Source organism: Ochotona princeps, chromosome 29, assembly GCF_030435755.1.
Source record: "Ochotona princeps isolate mOchPri1 chromosome 29, mOchPri1.hap1, whole genome shotgun sequence".
NCBI lineage: Eukaryota > Metazoa > Chordata > Mammalia > Lagomorpha > Ochotonidae > Ochotona > Ochotona princeps.
The window spans coordinates 5,717,172-5,732,734 of record NC_080860.1 but is presented as its reverse complement, the minus strand read 5'-3'; the positions used below and the strand labels follow the sequence as shown (position 1 = coordinate 5,732,734).

At 42.8% G+C, this 15,563-nt stretch overlaps 1 protein-coding gene across 7 annotated transcripts in view; it reads left to right on the top strand.

Moving 5' to 3' along the window:
• The window catches only part of HECTD4 (HECT domain E3 ubiquitin protein ligase 4), a 137,300-nt gene that overhangs the window by 42,670 nt on the left and 79,067 nt on the right, over positions 1 to 15,563 (top strand). For all 7 annotated transcript variants that reach the window (XM_004595287.3, XM_058656827.1, XM_058656828.1 and 4 more), the window contains 4 exons: positions 2,133 to 2,303; positions 5,117 to 5,309; positions 9,755 to 9,913; positions 14,115 to 14,228. In XM_004595287.3, the coding sequence (XP_004595344.2) occupies positions 2,133 to 2,303; positions 5,117 to 5,309; positions 9,755 to 9,913; positions 14,115 to 14,228 (637 nt within the window). The remainder of the gene's footprint in view (positions 1 to 2,132; positions 2,304 to 5,116; positions 5,310 to 9,754; positions 9,914 to 14,114; positions 14,229 to 15,563) is intronic.

Genomic DNA, 15,563 nt, shown 5'->3' with positions numbered 1-15,563 from the left:
CGTGTGGGATGCCACAGCCGCAGATGGTAGATTTTCTTACTATGCCATGGTGCTGGCCCCTAACCTTTGTATTTTGGGATTTTTCAATTCTGCTGCTGCTAAATTTTTAAAAACCCTATTCAGTTTTCTTGGTTTTATTTTCTCCTGGTTTTTTTTTTTTTTTTAGATTTATTTATTTTTATTGGAAAGTCAGATATACAGAGTTAAGAAGAAATAGAGAGGAAGATCTTCTGTCTGCTGATTTACTCCCCAAGTGGCTCAGCTGCAGCTGAGCCAATTAGAAGCCAGGAGCCAAGAGCTTCTTATAGGTCTCCTACGCAGGTGCAGGGTTCCAAGGCTTTGGGCCATCCTCGACTGCTTTCCCAGGCCACAAGCAGGGAGCTGGATGGAAAGTGGGGCTGCCAGGATACAAACCAACACCCATATGGGATCCTGGTGCATGTAAAGCTAGGACTTTAGCAACTAGGCCACTATGTTGGGCCCTCTTATATGTATTTTTTAAACAATACTTATTTGTTTGAAAATCCAAGTTACCAAGTGAGAGGGAGATGTTCTGTCTGTTGTTTCAGCCCCTGGATGATTGTGGTATCGGAGCTGGCTGGCTAGGCTAAAGCGAGGAGCTGGGAGCTTCTTCATCTTCCACATGGGTGGCAGTCGCCCAAGCATTTAGGCCATCTTTTGCTGCTTTTCTCGGGCCATTAGCAAGGAGTTAGATTGAAGATGGAGCAGCGAGGACAGTGCCCATATCAGACGCTAGCCCTTCAGGGGGAGGTCTTACCCACTCTGCTCCAGTGTTGCCCTGCCCTTCATTCTTTTAAACTTCATTTTGTTTTCCCCCTTCTATTCTGCTTTCCTTTTTATCTTCCTTTTGCTCTTTCTCTCTCTTTTTTCCCCTTCTGTAAGTATTAAATAACTTTGTGGTAGCCCTGAAATAGGTGTTGGGGATATAAAACTGAGTAAGGTATTACTTCTATCTTTTATGTGTAATTAATGGTCTTAAATTGACCCAGTAAGGAAATTTCAGAAACTGTTATTTATCTAAAACTTTTTATTTTTTTTATAGGATATAAGGAGGGGCCTTTATTAGCCAAGCTTGATGACAGCAGTAAAACTTTGTTTTTAATTAGTGTTGTATATAGCACCTATACATGTCAGCCCCATGCACTTTTGCCTATTTTAGTATATGTGCTGCCAAAGCGAGCCCACTTTTGCCTATTAAGATGTAATTTGGGGCCCGGTGGCGTGGCCTAGCGGCTAAAGTCCTCGCCTTCAACGCCCCGGGATCCCATATGGGCGCCGGTTCTAATCCCGGCAGCTCCACTTCCCATCCAGCTCCCTGCTTGTGGCCTGGGAAAGCAGTCGAGGACGGCCCAAAGCTTTGGGACCCTGCACCCACGTGGGAGACCCGGAAGAGGTTCCAGGTTCCCGGCTTCGGATCGGCGCGCATCGACCCGTTGTGGCTCACTTGGGGAGTGAATCATCGGACGGAAGATCTTCCTCTCTGTCTCTCCTCCTCTGTATATCTGACTTTGTAATAAAATGAATAAATCTTTATTAAAAAAAAAAAAAGATGTAATTTGGGGCCTGGCACAATGATTCAATGGTTAATGTTCCTCCTTCAAGTGCTTGGATCCTATATGGGCACTAGTTCATACCCAGCTGCTCTGCTTCCCATCCAGCTCCCTGACTGTGGCCTGGGAAAGCAGTCGAGGGTGGCCCAAAGCCTTGGGACCCTGCACCCATGTGGGAGATCCAGAAGAAGCTCCTGGCTCCTGACTCATGGCTTCAGAGTGGCTTAGCCCCAGCTGTTGCAGCCACTTGGGGAGTGAACCAGCAGGCAAAAGATCCTTCTCACTGTATCCCCTTCTCTCTGTAAATCTATTTTTCTAATACAAATAAATAAAAATTTTTTAAAATGTAATTAATCTTAAGAATTTTCTCATCTGTCACATGACTGTTTATGTATTTTACTGTCTGTTGTCTGAACTTTCCTATTTTTGTCATTTTATTCTCACATTTTTTTTTCTCACATTTTTTAAGCCTAATAACTTAATATCGTTAATGCCAGACTAATTGAAATTCTGAATTAATTAGAGTTGTTAAGAATGGTGGTTTTCTCCCTTTTGCGTCAGGTGTGCCAGACAGTTCCAATGCCAGCCAGTCACCTTCCTGTGGGCAGCACCATGAGCACCGTGCACCTCTCCTCAGATGGCACTTACTTCTACTGGATCTGGTCACCAGCCAGTCTGAATGAGAAAACACCAAAGGGGCATTCAGTCTTCATGGACATCTTTGAACTTGTGGTAAGTTTAGCTTTGTTATTTTGTGTCTTTTTAGGTTGGTCAGCAAGGATGTAAAACACTGTGTGTTCACTGCTTTCTTAACATTACTTTTCCTTGGGCCTGGCAGCGTGGCCTAGTGGCTAAGGTCCTCGCCTTTAACATGCCAGGATCCCATGTGGATGCCGGTTCTAGTCCCAGTGGCCCTGCTACCCATCCAGCTCCCTGCTTGTGGCCTGGGAAAGCAGTGGAGGATGGCCCAAAGCTTTGGGACCCTGCACCTGCGTGGGAGACCTGGAAGAGGTTCCTGCTTCCCAGCTTCGGATTGGTGCAGCACCGACCGTTGTGGTCACTTGGGGAGTGAATCATCGGACGGAAGATCTTCCTCTCTGTCTCTCCTCCTCTCTGTCTATCTGGCTGTAATAAAATGAATAAATCTTAAAAAAAAAAAAAAGGATGAGTTTGCATATTGAAGTTAGGAGTCTGAGTGCTGTCACAGTTATGAGAGGGCATCACCTGCGAGCCCCCTGAGAACACAGGCAGGGCGAGGTGGGCAGTGGTCTTCTTGGTCTTATATTCTGGCCTTGGTTGAGGGATTTAGGAGGGTGATTTTGAGGAACCATGAGGAAGTGAACAAGACCATCTTAGACAGTGATGGAAAGGTAGTCGTTAACAAGTTGGGGAGGGGAAGTGTTGTTCAGAAGAGGGGACCTGGAGACAAAGATGCTGAGGTGGGAGCTAGCGTGTTGGAGAAGCCCAAGTGAGCCTGAGAGGCTGGCATGCCTGGCAGGAGACTCAGGGTGAGAAAAGGCTGAGCTGCCGTGAGCCAGAGCTGTACTGTCCAGGGCACTGTCCAGCCCAACAGCCACCAACCACATGGGGCTACTTCAATTTCAGGCACTCAGAAGGAACTAGAGTTTAAACTTAAGTTTTTCAGCTGCCTTAGCCACCTTTTACTTGTGTGAGGTAGTTGCTGTATTGTACAGAACAGCTGTAAAACATTTCCATTGTCAGAGGAAGTCTTTTTGGGCAATCTGATATGATGTGACCTGTACAGTAACTGCAGACCTGTGAGGGAGAAAGTCACCTAAGCCAGCTCTGTCACAAAACCTTTTTTTTTTTTTTTTGCATCATGTTATTTAAAATTGCCTCCTGGGGGAAAAAAAAAGATCGCATTCCTGGAAAGAAAAAATATGAAACAGTCTTCCAGTAATTCTAATGATATGGAAAGTTGTTCTGAGAAACTGTCATGCCTTCCAATAGCCACCAGTCAGGAGTCTGTAAAAGCCTCTTCCGGATCTCCCACGCAGTTGTAGGGTCCCAAGGTGTTGGTCCCTCCTCAGCTGCTTTCCCAGGCCACAAACATGGAGCTGGATGGGAAGTGGGGCTGTCGGGATTAGAACCAACACTCATATGGGATACCAGCACATTTAAGGCAAGGACTTTTAGCCGCTTGGCTACTACACTAGACCCTGAATTCCTCTTTTAATCCTGAGACAAGAACTTGGAATAAATCCAACTGGGATCTCAGGTCCTACGCAACACAAGGAAATCAAGGAAAAGGCAAGGCTCCTAGGTGTCCATCGAGAATGTTCAAATCCTTCAGGAGTTCAGAAGCGGAGGTGAGAGAAAGAGCGTCTGGGGCTCTCTAAGATACCTTTTCCCTCGTTTGTGATGTGAAGGACTCCTCCCCAGTGCACAGCCTCTGCTGGCTGTGGTCCTGAATTTGCTGGACTTCTCTCGTCCTGGCTGTGGTGCAGCTTTTCCCTTTGGTCTCCTGCCTTGCTCTTGATTTGCTTTGGAAGAAATGTCCCATTTGCCTTTTCCCTCTGAATCGCCATGCCTGGAGCCCTGCGGGTTATCCCTGGGTACAGGAGCCTGCATCCACAATGGAAAATATGTGACAATGAGCCCAAGAAGCACGTGGCATTTTCATGGAGCACGAAGGGGTTGTTCAAAGTCTCAGAGACCAGTGACGCAGAGAAAGAAAGGCAGTACAGAAGGGGACTCTACTGACGAAGGGGCGGAGCGGCAAGGGTTAGCCTGTGTAACACAAGCTGAATTCCTCTTCTCCTGAATTAAGAGAAGGGACAAGAAAAAAAATGTGAGTTGAAAGATTTTTCTTTTGTGAGAGAGATGTATTGGACACACTTATGTTAAGTTGCCAGAATGTTTTGGCAATAAAGAAAACCAGGTGGCTGAGAGTCAGGCTCCAAGTTGATAAGGAATTACCACTCTGGAAATGTTGCTGGGGAGTAATCATTGATGAGGCAAAGACCCACTAAGGAGCACAGAGTCCTGGTTGGAGCTGGTGTGCAGTGTTAACAACGTCCAGCTCTCCATGCTTGCTCTGCCAGGACCCCAGCAGTTGGTGCTGCTGACAGCTGCCGTTAGCGCAGAGTCCGGATTGCAGCCCTAACTACATTGTTAGAAGACATTAACCTGTGGTGACTGGCAAGGCAGAGACTGGTGGATTTTCTTTTTTCTTTCTTCCTTGTACCTGTCAGACACAGGTAATTCGTAAGTGCTGCTTGCAGAATTTGTTATAAGGAATTTTAATCAACTTTTTTTTCTTTTTTTTGTAGAGCCGACTGAACCTGGCTCATTACATTTAGAGTCTGAATTGTTTAAGAAAGATTCTGAAAGTCAGCCCAGCGTTCCTTTTGTCCACACTCATTTCAGTAGCGTGCTCACATTATGAGATGCCCTCCCCCCCTTTTCAGGATTGTAAATGCTTTGAAACAACTCTCTGACACTAATGTTATTCTCAAGTAGAAATTTGCTAATAACTAGGTGGAAAGTAGGGCCTTTCATGACCTCTGTTTCTTTAATGGTAGGTTGAGAATGGTGTCTTTGTAGCCAGCCCGCTCCAGGAACGCACCATCCTGATGAGGAAGGAGGGAGAGTCTGCGAAAAGCATCAATGAGATGCTGCTGAGCAGGCTCTCCCGCTACAGAGCCTCCCCATCGGCGACCCTCGCGGCCCTAACCGGCTCGGCCATCTCCAACACGCTGAAGGAGGATCAAGCAGGTACGTGCTCTGCCGTTCTCCTGGGCTAGCTTCCCGCAGCTGCCGGCTGTGGAGCTCTCTCCTCCCTGTGCTCTACAAAGTGTTCAGCTTTGTGTAATTCACCTTATTTGATCTGCCAGTCATTGTCCATCTTCTACAAATGATTTCCTTACTTAAATATTTATTTGTTTGAAAGGGAGAGTGATAGAGTGTGCTGAAAGAGAAAAGGGTTGTGACATCGTTGCAAAGGGAATCCTGGACCCGTTGTTCAAGTCCTAGCTGCTCTGCTTCTGATCCAGCTCCCTGTGAATGACCTGAGAAAGCAGCGGGGGGTTGCCCAAGCGTGCCGGCTCCTGAAGCACACATGGAATAGCTGAGTGAAGCCATCCAGCAGATGGAAGATTGTCTCTCTCTTTCCCTGTAACTCTGACTTTCAAATAAATAAATACATCTTTAAGAAAAAGAAAGAGGGGGCTCTTTCACCCTCTGGTGCTATCCTCAAATGCCCACAACAACTGTGGGTAGGCCTGAGTGAAGTCAGGAACTGGGAATTTAATCTGTGTCTCCCAGGCAGCAGCCCCTGCTGCCTTCCAGGGTGCACATTAGCATAAAGGTGCAAAGCGGAGCTGGGGCTGGAACCCAAACACTGTGGGAGGGAATGTGGGTCTCCCAAAGGGCACTGCATCAAATATCTGTCTGGTCATTTGTTTTTAAAAAGATTTATTTTCTTAAGATCATTTATTTACTTGAAAATCAGAGTTACACTCCCCAGATGGCTGCCACAGCCAGGGCTGGGCCAGTCCGAAGCCAGGAACCAGGAGTCTTCCATGTAGGTCTCCTTTGTGATTGTTTCATGTGGGTCCAGGGCTCAAACAGTTGGGTTTCTGCTGCTTTTCCTGGGCCATTAGCAGGAAGCTGAATTGAAATTGGAAGAACTCACACTCAAACTGATGCTCATGTAGGGTGATGGCCTCACACAGTGGTGATAGCTTTACCCACTGTGCCACAGCGCTGGCCCCAAGATTAATTTCTTTGTTTTAAAAGTGGAGTTACACAGAGACAGGGGCTACCAGGCCGTGAATGGGGCAAAAAGAGGGAGGTAAGAGGGATAGAGAGAGAGGGATGGAAGAAGGAAAGAGGGGGAGAGAATCTTCCATCTTTCTTCTTTAAAAAAAACAAAAACCATTCATTTGAAAAGCAGAAAGACTCAGAGAAGAGGGGCATGCGGGAGAATGAATAACTTGCGTTGTCTGCCTCACTGCTCAAATGGCACCAACAAGCCAGTGCTGGACCAGGCCAAAGCCAGCAACCTGGAACTCCATTTGGGTTTCCCACATGGGCGACAGGATCCCAAATACTAAGGCCATCTTCTGCTGCTTTTCCGGACATGTTGTCAGGGAGCTGGATGGGAAGTGGAACACCTGAGGCACGAACCGGCTTCCATATGGGATCCTGGCATTTGCAAGGAAAGAAATAGCCTCTTGAGCCATTTCACTGGGCCCTGTCATGAATATTTATTAAGTTCAAGACAATTCTTATTTTTGACTATAAAGAATTTACCATTGTTACTGTTGGTATACGTTAGTTTACGTTTAGTACATGCTGCATGAATGTGAAAATCTGATATTTAGCATCTTCACTCAATATAATCTGGGCTAAGTATGTAAGAGACAAAAATCTACGACACGTAGTTTGTGTTTTTTCGAATTTGTCATTTAGTTTTTGTAATTTAATGGTTTTTCTAGTCTCTTATTTTAATTTAAAAAGTTTACGTCAGAAGTATACAGAAAACAAAATATCCCATCTTCTGGATCACTTCCCAGATGATTGTACTGGCTGGACTGGGCCAGGTCAGAGTAAGGAGCTGGAAACTCGATTGAGTTCTTCCACATGTATGATAGGGACGCAACCTTTTGACCTATCACATGCAGCCTTGCAGTGTGTCTCTTAACTGGGAGCTGGCATTGAGGGTGGAGCTGGGACTGGAAGGAACCCAGACACCCCAGTGTGGGGCATGCGTGTCAAGCGGCATCTTGACCTCCAAGCCAGACAGCCACTCCATCTGATGTTTGAAAAGATGTAGTGCATTTACGGAGCTGGAACATGCCAACAATGGGACAAGTGGTGGTGGGGAAGGCTTGGGGCCTCCTGCTGGTGCTGTCAGTGCTCCGCCCCCTCTAGGGAGTCATTTATTGATTTTCACTTATCCTTTTAGATTTTTTCCTATACAGTTTGTATTGACAAATTTCTGTTCTTACTTATACTTTAACTATATATGCATTTCTGCACTTTGAAAGCAGGAGTTTGTAACCAGGATTAAATCTTTGAAAGCATTCAAAAACTTAGTACTCCAAAATTTAAAATGATGTTTTACATATAATCATCATTATTTTTCTCATATTTTTTGACTCATATATGACCTAAGAAGGTTAAGAGAAATTATTCTAGAAGAGTTTATGGATTATATAACAGCTACCTGGATTTATAATAAGTCAGTGCAACTTCAGTGAAATAAGGGTAGGAAAACATGTCCTTTATAGGAAAAATGTAGCTGAATTAATATGCACTTAGTGAATTTAATTCTCTTACTGTTTGAAATACAAGGAAAACATCTATAGCTTATTCATTATGAGACTAACAAATAGTTTATTATTATGCTTAATGAAGATTTAATGATCTCATTTTATTTCCAGAGGCCTCCATCCCATCAAATGTAAGTGAGGAAATTACTAACGTTTGTTATAACTTAAGTAAGTAGATAATTTTAGTTACAGCCCATTATTTGTAGAGGACAGTTCTTTTTATCTAAATAAACATATTCATGACAAGGTTTGTGATCTGGCTTTTTCCATGGAAGAAGGCTGAATCCTACTCTGAACAATGGAGATATTAACAGAGCCTTTGTTGCACAAAATAAGCAAATAAATGTATATATAAGGTGTCTAAAGGCAAGAGTGTATTTAGAATTGTGTGGAAACTGGCATTTGTGTTCAAAACATGATCTCACTGTACTTTACATACATTCTGTACATATATTCATTTAATATGCTGTTACTAAATTAGAAATTCAGAGTAAGTTTTTGAAAATAATTGAATATTCAGAGGATCTAGAAGTTGTTATTTTGTGATAAACAAATCCCTATTACCATGTTAGTAAAAGTACATATTAAAAACCTCTTGGTCAGAATGTTATCTTAGAATGTTACCAATTTTTCAGTCATTCACTTTTTAGGTTTTTTATCTATGGAACTTTATGCTCCTGAATTTATGTCCTAATTGAAGACTGTTTGTTGGAGGCTTTGCAGTTCTGAAAAATGAAGCTTTTTAAACCTGCACGTATTCAAACAGCAAACAGAGCTTACTTTACTCATTTTTCTATTCTAAGTCATCTAAATTTTTTAAACTAGCTATAAATGATATATTTATAGTGTGACAGATTTTTTATTTTATTTTATTTTTTTAATTGGAAAGACAGATTTACAGAAAGAAGGATCTTCATGCTCTGCTTTACTGCTTAAACAGCAGCAATGGCCAGAATTGAGCCAGTTCAAAGCCAGGCACTGGAAACCTGGAGCTTCTTCTGGGTCTTCCACATGGGTGCAGGGTCCCAAGGCTTTGAGCCTTTTTCTGCTGCTTTCCCAGGCCACAAGCAGGGAGCTGGATGGGAAGCTGAGCAGCTGGAGCTGAATCCGTATTCTTATGGGATGCCAGCACTTGCAGGCAGAAGGTTAGCTAATTGAGTCATCATGCTAGCCCCGTGAGACAGATTCTTAACTAAGACACTTTGATTTTCTGTTGACATTGTCTGCTCACTAGATGAGTATATAGAAAAAATTGTAATGCACTGCATATTTGCAATGTGTTGGTAAGTAAGATGAACACTGTTTACATGTCTTGATTAGAAATCATAATTATTTTCTTAGTGAGAATGTGTATCACTAAAAATAAGAAAAAATATATTGGGTTCCAAATCAGATATAAAAACAATTTTGTGAAGGATATTGTAAAGCTTTTAATAAGTTCACCTTTTTGGGGCAAATTTTATGTTTAAGACATTATCTGACATAATGAAAGTGGTATCACAGACCAGTGAAAAACTTATAAAAAAAATGATACAAATTTTTGAGTAAAATATGAGTGTCATAGAAGAACCACAGTGGAAGGGTACTTGTGTTCTGAGACTGACTCCATCTGAGTTGCTTCTTTCAGAAGGGTTCTCAGGAACATGAGGGAAGGTAGAGTGATGACCACACCTTGGAGCAATGTTGGGACTAACAGCAACGTGGGAGTCAGGCCATGGAGTTGCAAGAGAATATTCTCCTTTATCTCCTATTTCGTGTTCTTTTCCTAATCCAGCATTATCTCTGCTTGAGTTTGAGGGGCCCTCACAGCATAATCTGTTCTGGTGATCAAGTGCTTGTCTGTGTCAGTTCATCCTGCTCAGGCTTTTCCATCTCTTTCTGCAGCCAATACCAGCTGTGGGCTTCCTCTGAAGATGCTCCGTAAGACGCCCATCTACACCTGTGGCACCTACTTGGTGATGCTGGTGCCACCGCCAGGGGGGTCAGGCAGCTCGGCCACTCGCTCTCTCTTTGGTGGAACAAGTGGTTTGTCATCCTTAAAAAGTGAGTGAATTTTATTTAAGGTACTTTTCCTTAATTTATCTCTACCTCTGAGATGTAAGATTTTTCCTATAATTTTAAATTTAACTCTGTTAAACAGTTGTTTCTAACAGCTCTCTGATAACAATAAATAATAATTCTTATAGATATAAGCCAGAAGAAATTAACAGTATAATTTTTAGAAATGATATCATTTTAAAAACTATCCTATAAAATTACTAAAAACACTCACGAATAATCAGTCACATTTTAGGAGACAAAAGTTATGTAACAGAGTTCCAAAGCTATTCAAATAAGTATGCAAAATACCCTCACTTTAGAATACAGATACAAAATGTTAAGCAAAAAAAAATGTGGTACAAAAAATATGCATGAAAATTGATTGATGTTTTTAAAGGTACATATATTTTGTGAAAGAGTGGGGCACACTGTAATAAAAGCAATAGGATTTTGGCTTCAGAGGAGGCAGACTGTTAAATGACATAAAATGTAAAATTAAAAATATTCCTTTAATATTATTTTTTGGTAGCAGTCTTTTCTGAGGGACATCATTTAACCCTGGCCTGCACCTCAGTTTTGCTAATTATAAAAAACAAAAGATAAATAGTATCTCATATCATTGTTGGATGAACATATGCAGTAAATGTTAGAATAGTTCTAAAATATACACATGAAATGAAACATCATATTTCTTGTGCTTTGGTAACGTTTTTGCATTCTTTTTTTTTTCTTGAAATTTGAGCACTTAAGATTAACATTTTCAGTTAGCTTATGTTATTTTCCCAATATTTCATATTCTGTCCTGTTAAAGTCATTTAAAAAAAAACCTTACTAGACCTGGCACGGGATGGTCTAGTGGCTAATGTCCTTGCCTTGCACATTCCGGGATCCCATATGGGCATTAGTTCTAATCCCAGTAGCCCCACTTCCCATCCAACTCCCTGCTCGTGGCCTGGGAAAGCTGTCAAGGGCAGCCCAAAGCCTTGGGATCCTGCACCCACATAGGAGACCCAGAAGAGGCTCCAGGCTCCTGGCTTCAGATTGGCTCAGCTCCAGCTGTTGCAGCCACTTGGGGAGTGAAGTAGCAGATGGAAAATCTTCCTCTCTGTCTCTTCTCCTCTCTTTGTATCTGACTTTTCAATAAAAATAAATAAATCTTTTTTTTAAATCAGTAAATATTTGCTGATTTTGTTAATCAGGAGGACATTGGGAGAAGAGACAGAATTGAGGGTTTTTTGCCTTTTAGTTTGAAAGAGGGAGAGAAAGAGGGAGGGAAAGAGGGAGGGAAAGATCTTCCATTTTCTGGCTCGCTCCCCAGACGGCTTCCATGGGCAGACCAGCACCAGGATCTCCTGTACGGCTGTCAGGGCCTCAGTACTGGAGCCATTATCCGCTGCATTCCCAGACACATGAGCAGGCAGCTGTGCCACAATGCCAGCCCTGAGAGAACTGTCTTCCATCTGCTTGTTCATTTTCCCAGTGTCCTCAACAATCAGAATTGTGCCAGGCTGAAGCCAGAAGTTAGAAGCCCCTTGTGGATTTTTCATATGACTGGCACAGTATTTGGGCTGTCGTACCTGGCCTTCCAGTTTCACTGAGAGGCAGCTGGTTTGGGCGCATGGAATAGCCAGGGCTTGACTCGGGCACTCGGAGGCGGGGTCTTTATGTCTCATGCAGCAGCTAGCCTTGATGTGCCACAATTTCTGCCCCAAATTCCACTCAAGTATTTTATTTTGCATTTGAATATTTAAAAACTATTTTTTGATTCTCACTGGAGCCTACAGGTTTAAATTTTACTCTAATAGTTTAAACAGAATTGTTTCTCCAGCATCAACTTAGCCTTTACATCATTTAGTTACATGTATTTGTAATTTGCATGGTCACGACACTATCAAGCTCTTTTTTTGCCTTTAGAATTAAGCTAAGAAGAATTTTTCTCTAGCAATTCGTGTGACCATGTGCACTTTAGCCTGTGGGGTAGAGTAAATTGTGGCCGTGTGTATGTATAAAATCTAAAAGTTTTATTGGATTATAATTCATACACCATAAAATTCAGTTCTTTTACATACTCAGTTCAGTGGCTCTCATATGTTCACCGCCGTGTGCAGCAGCCATCAGCCCAAGAAGCAGCTGCTGTCCATCAGCCGTGCTCGCCCCGCCTCTGGCAGCCGGCAGGCCACACTGTCTTCTTGGGGGCGGTCTTTTGTGACTGACCTTTTCTCCTGACATCATGTTTTCAGGGTTCATCCACGAGCCTTGTAGCATGGATCAGAACTTTGTTCCTTTTTTGACTGAATCGTATTTTGTTTATCTGCTTGTCAGTTTAATGGACATTTGAGCTTCCTCTCTTTTGATTGTTTTGAATTTGTTATGAACATTGGTATATAAGGTTTTTTTTTTTCCTAATTAGTTTGATTGGAAAAGCAGATTTACAGAGAGAAGGGGAGACAGAGAAAGATTTTGTATCTGCTGGTTCACAATAGCCAAATGACTGCAAACACTGAAGCTAAGCTGATATGAAGCCAGGAGCCAGGAACTTCTTCTGAGACTCCCACACGGGTGCAGGGTCCCAAGGCTTTGGGCTGTCCTCGACTGCTTTCCCAGGCCACAGTCAGGGAGCTGGATGGGAAGTGGGGCTGCCGGGATACAAACTGGTGCTCATATGGGATGCTGGTCCTTGCAGGTGGAAGATTACCCAACATAGCTGTCACGCCAACCCCGTATGTGTTTGTGTAGATGCTTTTGTTTTTCTCATATTCATATAGCATTGTGGTAATTGCTTCCTTTTTGGAGGGGTTGCCAAACTGTTTTCTAAAAGACTGTACCATTTTTGTTCTTGTCAGCAATATGTAATAGGTTCAATATCTTACTCCTCACCACCATTTGTTATTTTGCATTTTTAAAATCGCAGCCTCCCTAGATATGAAATGGTACCTCATTGGGATTTTGATTTGCATTTCTTTAATGGTGATGGACCTCTTTCCATATGGTCATCGGCTGTTTGTGTATCTTCCTTGGAAGAATATCTACTTTAATCTTTTGTCTTCTCTTAAATTGAGCTATTTTTCTTTTTATTGACCCATTGTCTCATTAAATTCCTTTTTTGGTCTTCTCAGCATGGCTTTCACACTGACTGAAATTGGCACCGCTTGATTAAAGCAGGTCTTCATGGGACTGTTGTCTCATGAAGATGTAGCTGACACAGGGATTCTATTTAAGTCTAACAAATCAATACATGCTTAAGTTTCTTCTGTTCTGTTCTACATTGGTAGCTATGGGAGCAACTTGGTTAGTGGATCACTTAGTTCTTTTGATCTTTATGATAACTGTGTAGGGTAGGAATTTGTGTTATGTTCGTATTACAAATGAGGAAACCGAGGGCCACCCAAATGTAATAGAAGCAGAATTTAAAGGCGGGATCCTGCACCCATGATCTTCATCACTCACCTGTCTTGTGTTGAGGGCAAAGGACCAGGGACTCCACATTTTAGAGCCAGTGCTTGGAAGTGAGCTGCCTTTGTACCCCAAGCCCGGCTGGGCACATACTGAGTGTGAAGTGTTTCTTGTGAAGACTATTGCCGTGTGATATTAATAAGCATAACCCCTCTTACAGTTACCCTTTAAAAATCTATATTGAAAAAGCCTTCATGGAAAAGTTGCTGTTCTAAAAACATTTTCAAGGATATAGGCCAATATTAAATTTAGGAGGTTTTGGCGATGGCTTTCTTTTTTCCAGCTCAGGTGTATATACATTCTCTATTTCCTGTTACCACCAAAAGATAACAACAAAAGATGACTTAAAAATATTTATTTGTTCTGTTTGTTTGACATGTAGAGACAGACAGATGGTGATCCCCAATGACCTGCACGATAGCCAGGTGCCCATAATATCCGTGGGTGGGCCAGAGCAAAAGCAGGAGCCAGGAAGTCAAGCTGGCTCTCCCATATGGGTGGCAGGAACCCAACTACCTGAGCCACCGCCTGTTCCTTTCCAAGATATGTATTAGCAGGATGCTGGAATTGGGCGTAAAACTGGGACTAGAACCCATGCCCTAAAATCTAGGGGAAATATGATGTCTTAACTGCTGGAACAAATACCCACACCCAGGGCTTGATTTTTGTGGAAGTCTTTCTGGAATCCTAATGTTTAGACTTTGAAAAACTGTCTCAGCCTCATTGATCAGCTTCGTGTTTGCTTCTGAAGTTCTCGCCTCTAGCCTGGTGTATAACATTTCCGATGGACAGTTCACAAGCCGTGCGGATCTCATTGATGCTGCTGGAAGCTCGCTGGGGCGTGGTGCTCTTGTACCAGGATTAGGTAAGACACCAATGCCAACTCTCCCTGCAAATGCAAGGTCTTGCCAATTCTCTTTGGCATTCTAGTTTCCTTAAAAAGATTGATTGATTTTCATTTATTGATTTGACAGGCAAAGTGACGGAAAGGGAGAGACACTGATCCTCTGCTAGTATATTCCCCAAATGACTGCGATGTCTGGGCTGGTCCAAACTGATAACACCATTTGCATCTCCCATATGGCTGGTAGGGGGCCAGGCTTTTGAGCAGTCAGCTGCTACCTTCACAGAAACAGAGCAGCCAGGGATCAACCCACAGGCTGGCATAGGCTGCTGGCTACTGATATCACTGGTAGCAGCTTAATTTGCTGTGCCACAACATTGGCTTCTGAAAATAAAAATTTTTAAGTTGTTTATTTCAAAGTAAGAGTTATAGAAGGAGAGATAAATTTATCTTCCATCTACCGATTCACTCCCCAGATAGTCACAGTGGGCAGGACTGGGCGAGGCCAAAGCCAGGAGCCAGGAGCTTCATGCAGGTCTTCCACATTGGAGGCAGAAGGCTAAGTACTTGGGCCGTTCTTCCGCGGCTTTCCCAAGTCAGCAGCAGGAAGCTGGATTGGAACTAAAACAGTCAGGTCTCAAACCAGTGTCCACGAGAGACAGCAGAATCGCAGGCAGTCACTTTACTGGCTATGCTGTGCTGCTGGCCCCTAAAGAATTTTTAATTATTACTCTTGTGATAATTAATATAAGAAATTGCTATATTTGATATTCCTCTGCAATACTTTTGCTCTTAAAGATTCTGTCCATTGTATTTTATGATGATGTCTGCACCAAATTCTCAAAGGTTTACTCCCATGAGGAATTGGTGTGCTTGCTGTTAGTACATGAACTTCATGCATTATTTTGTCTTTCTCTGCCTTGAAGGCTAGTTCACACTGAAGTTGGGGGCTGAGTTTCTAGGGGTTTTCACTGTGTAGTAAAGCTAGTCCACCTGTATCTATTAATTAATTTGTTAGTTAATTTGAAAGACAGAGTGACAAGAGAAAGAACAGACTGGGAGTAATGGGAGGTAGAGGGAAGAGAGAGGGCAATGTTTGAGATCTTCTGTTCACTTGTTCTGTCCCCCAGTGATTGCCTTGGCCATCCAACACCAGGAACCAGGAACTTCATTCAGGTTTCCCATGTGGGTAGCAGGGGCCTAAGCAATTAAACCATACTCTGTCACTTTCCCAGGTGCATTAGCAGGGAACTGGCCCCTATACCTCTACTTTTAATGTAGACCAATTAAATCCTTTTTGGAAGAAATTCTGGGTGAATCAGTTTTGTGTGAACTGTCTATTCAAGGAAGTTTACT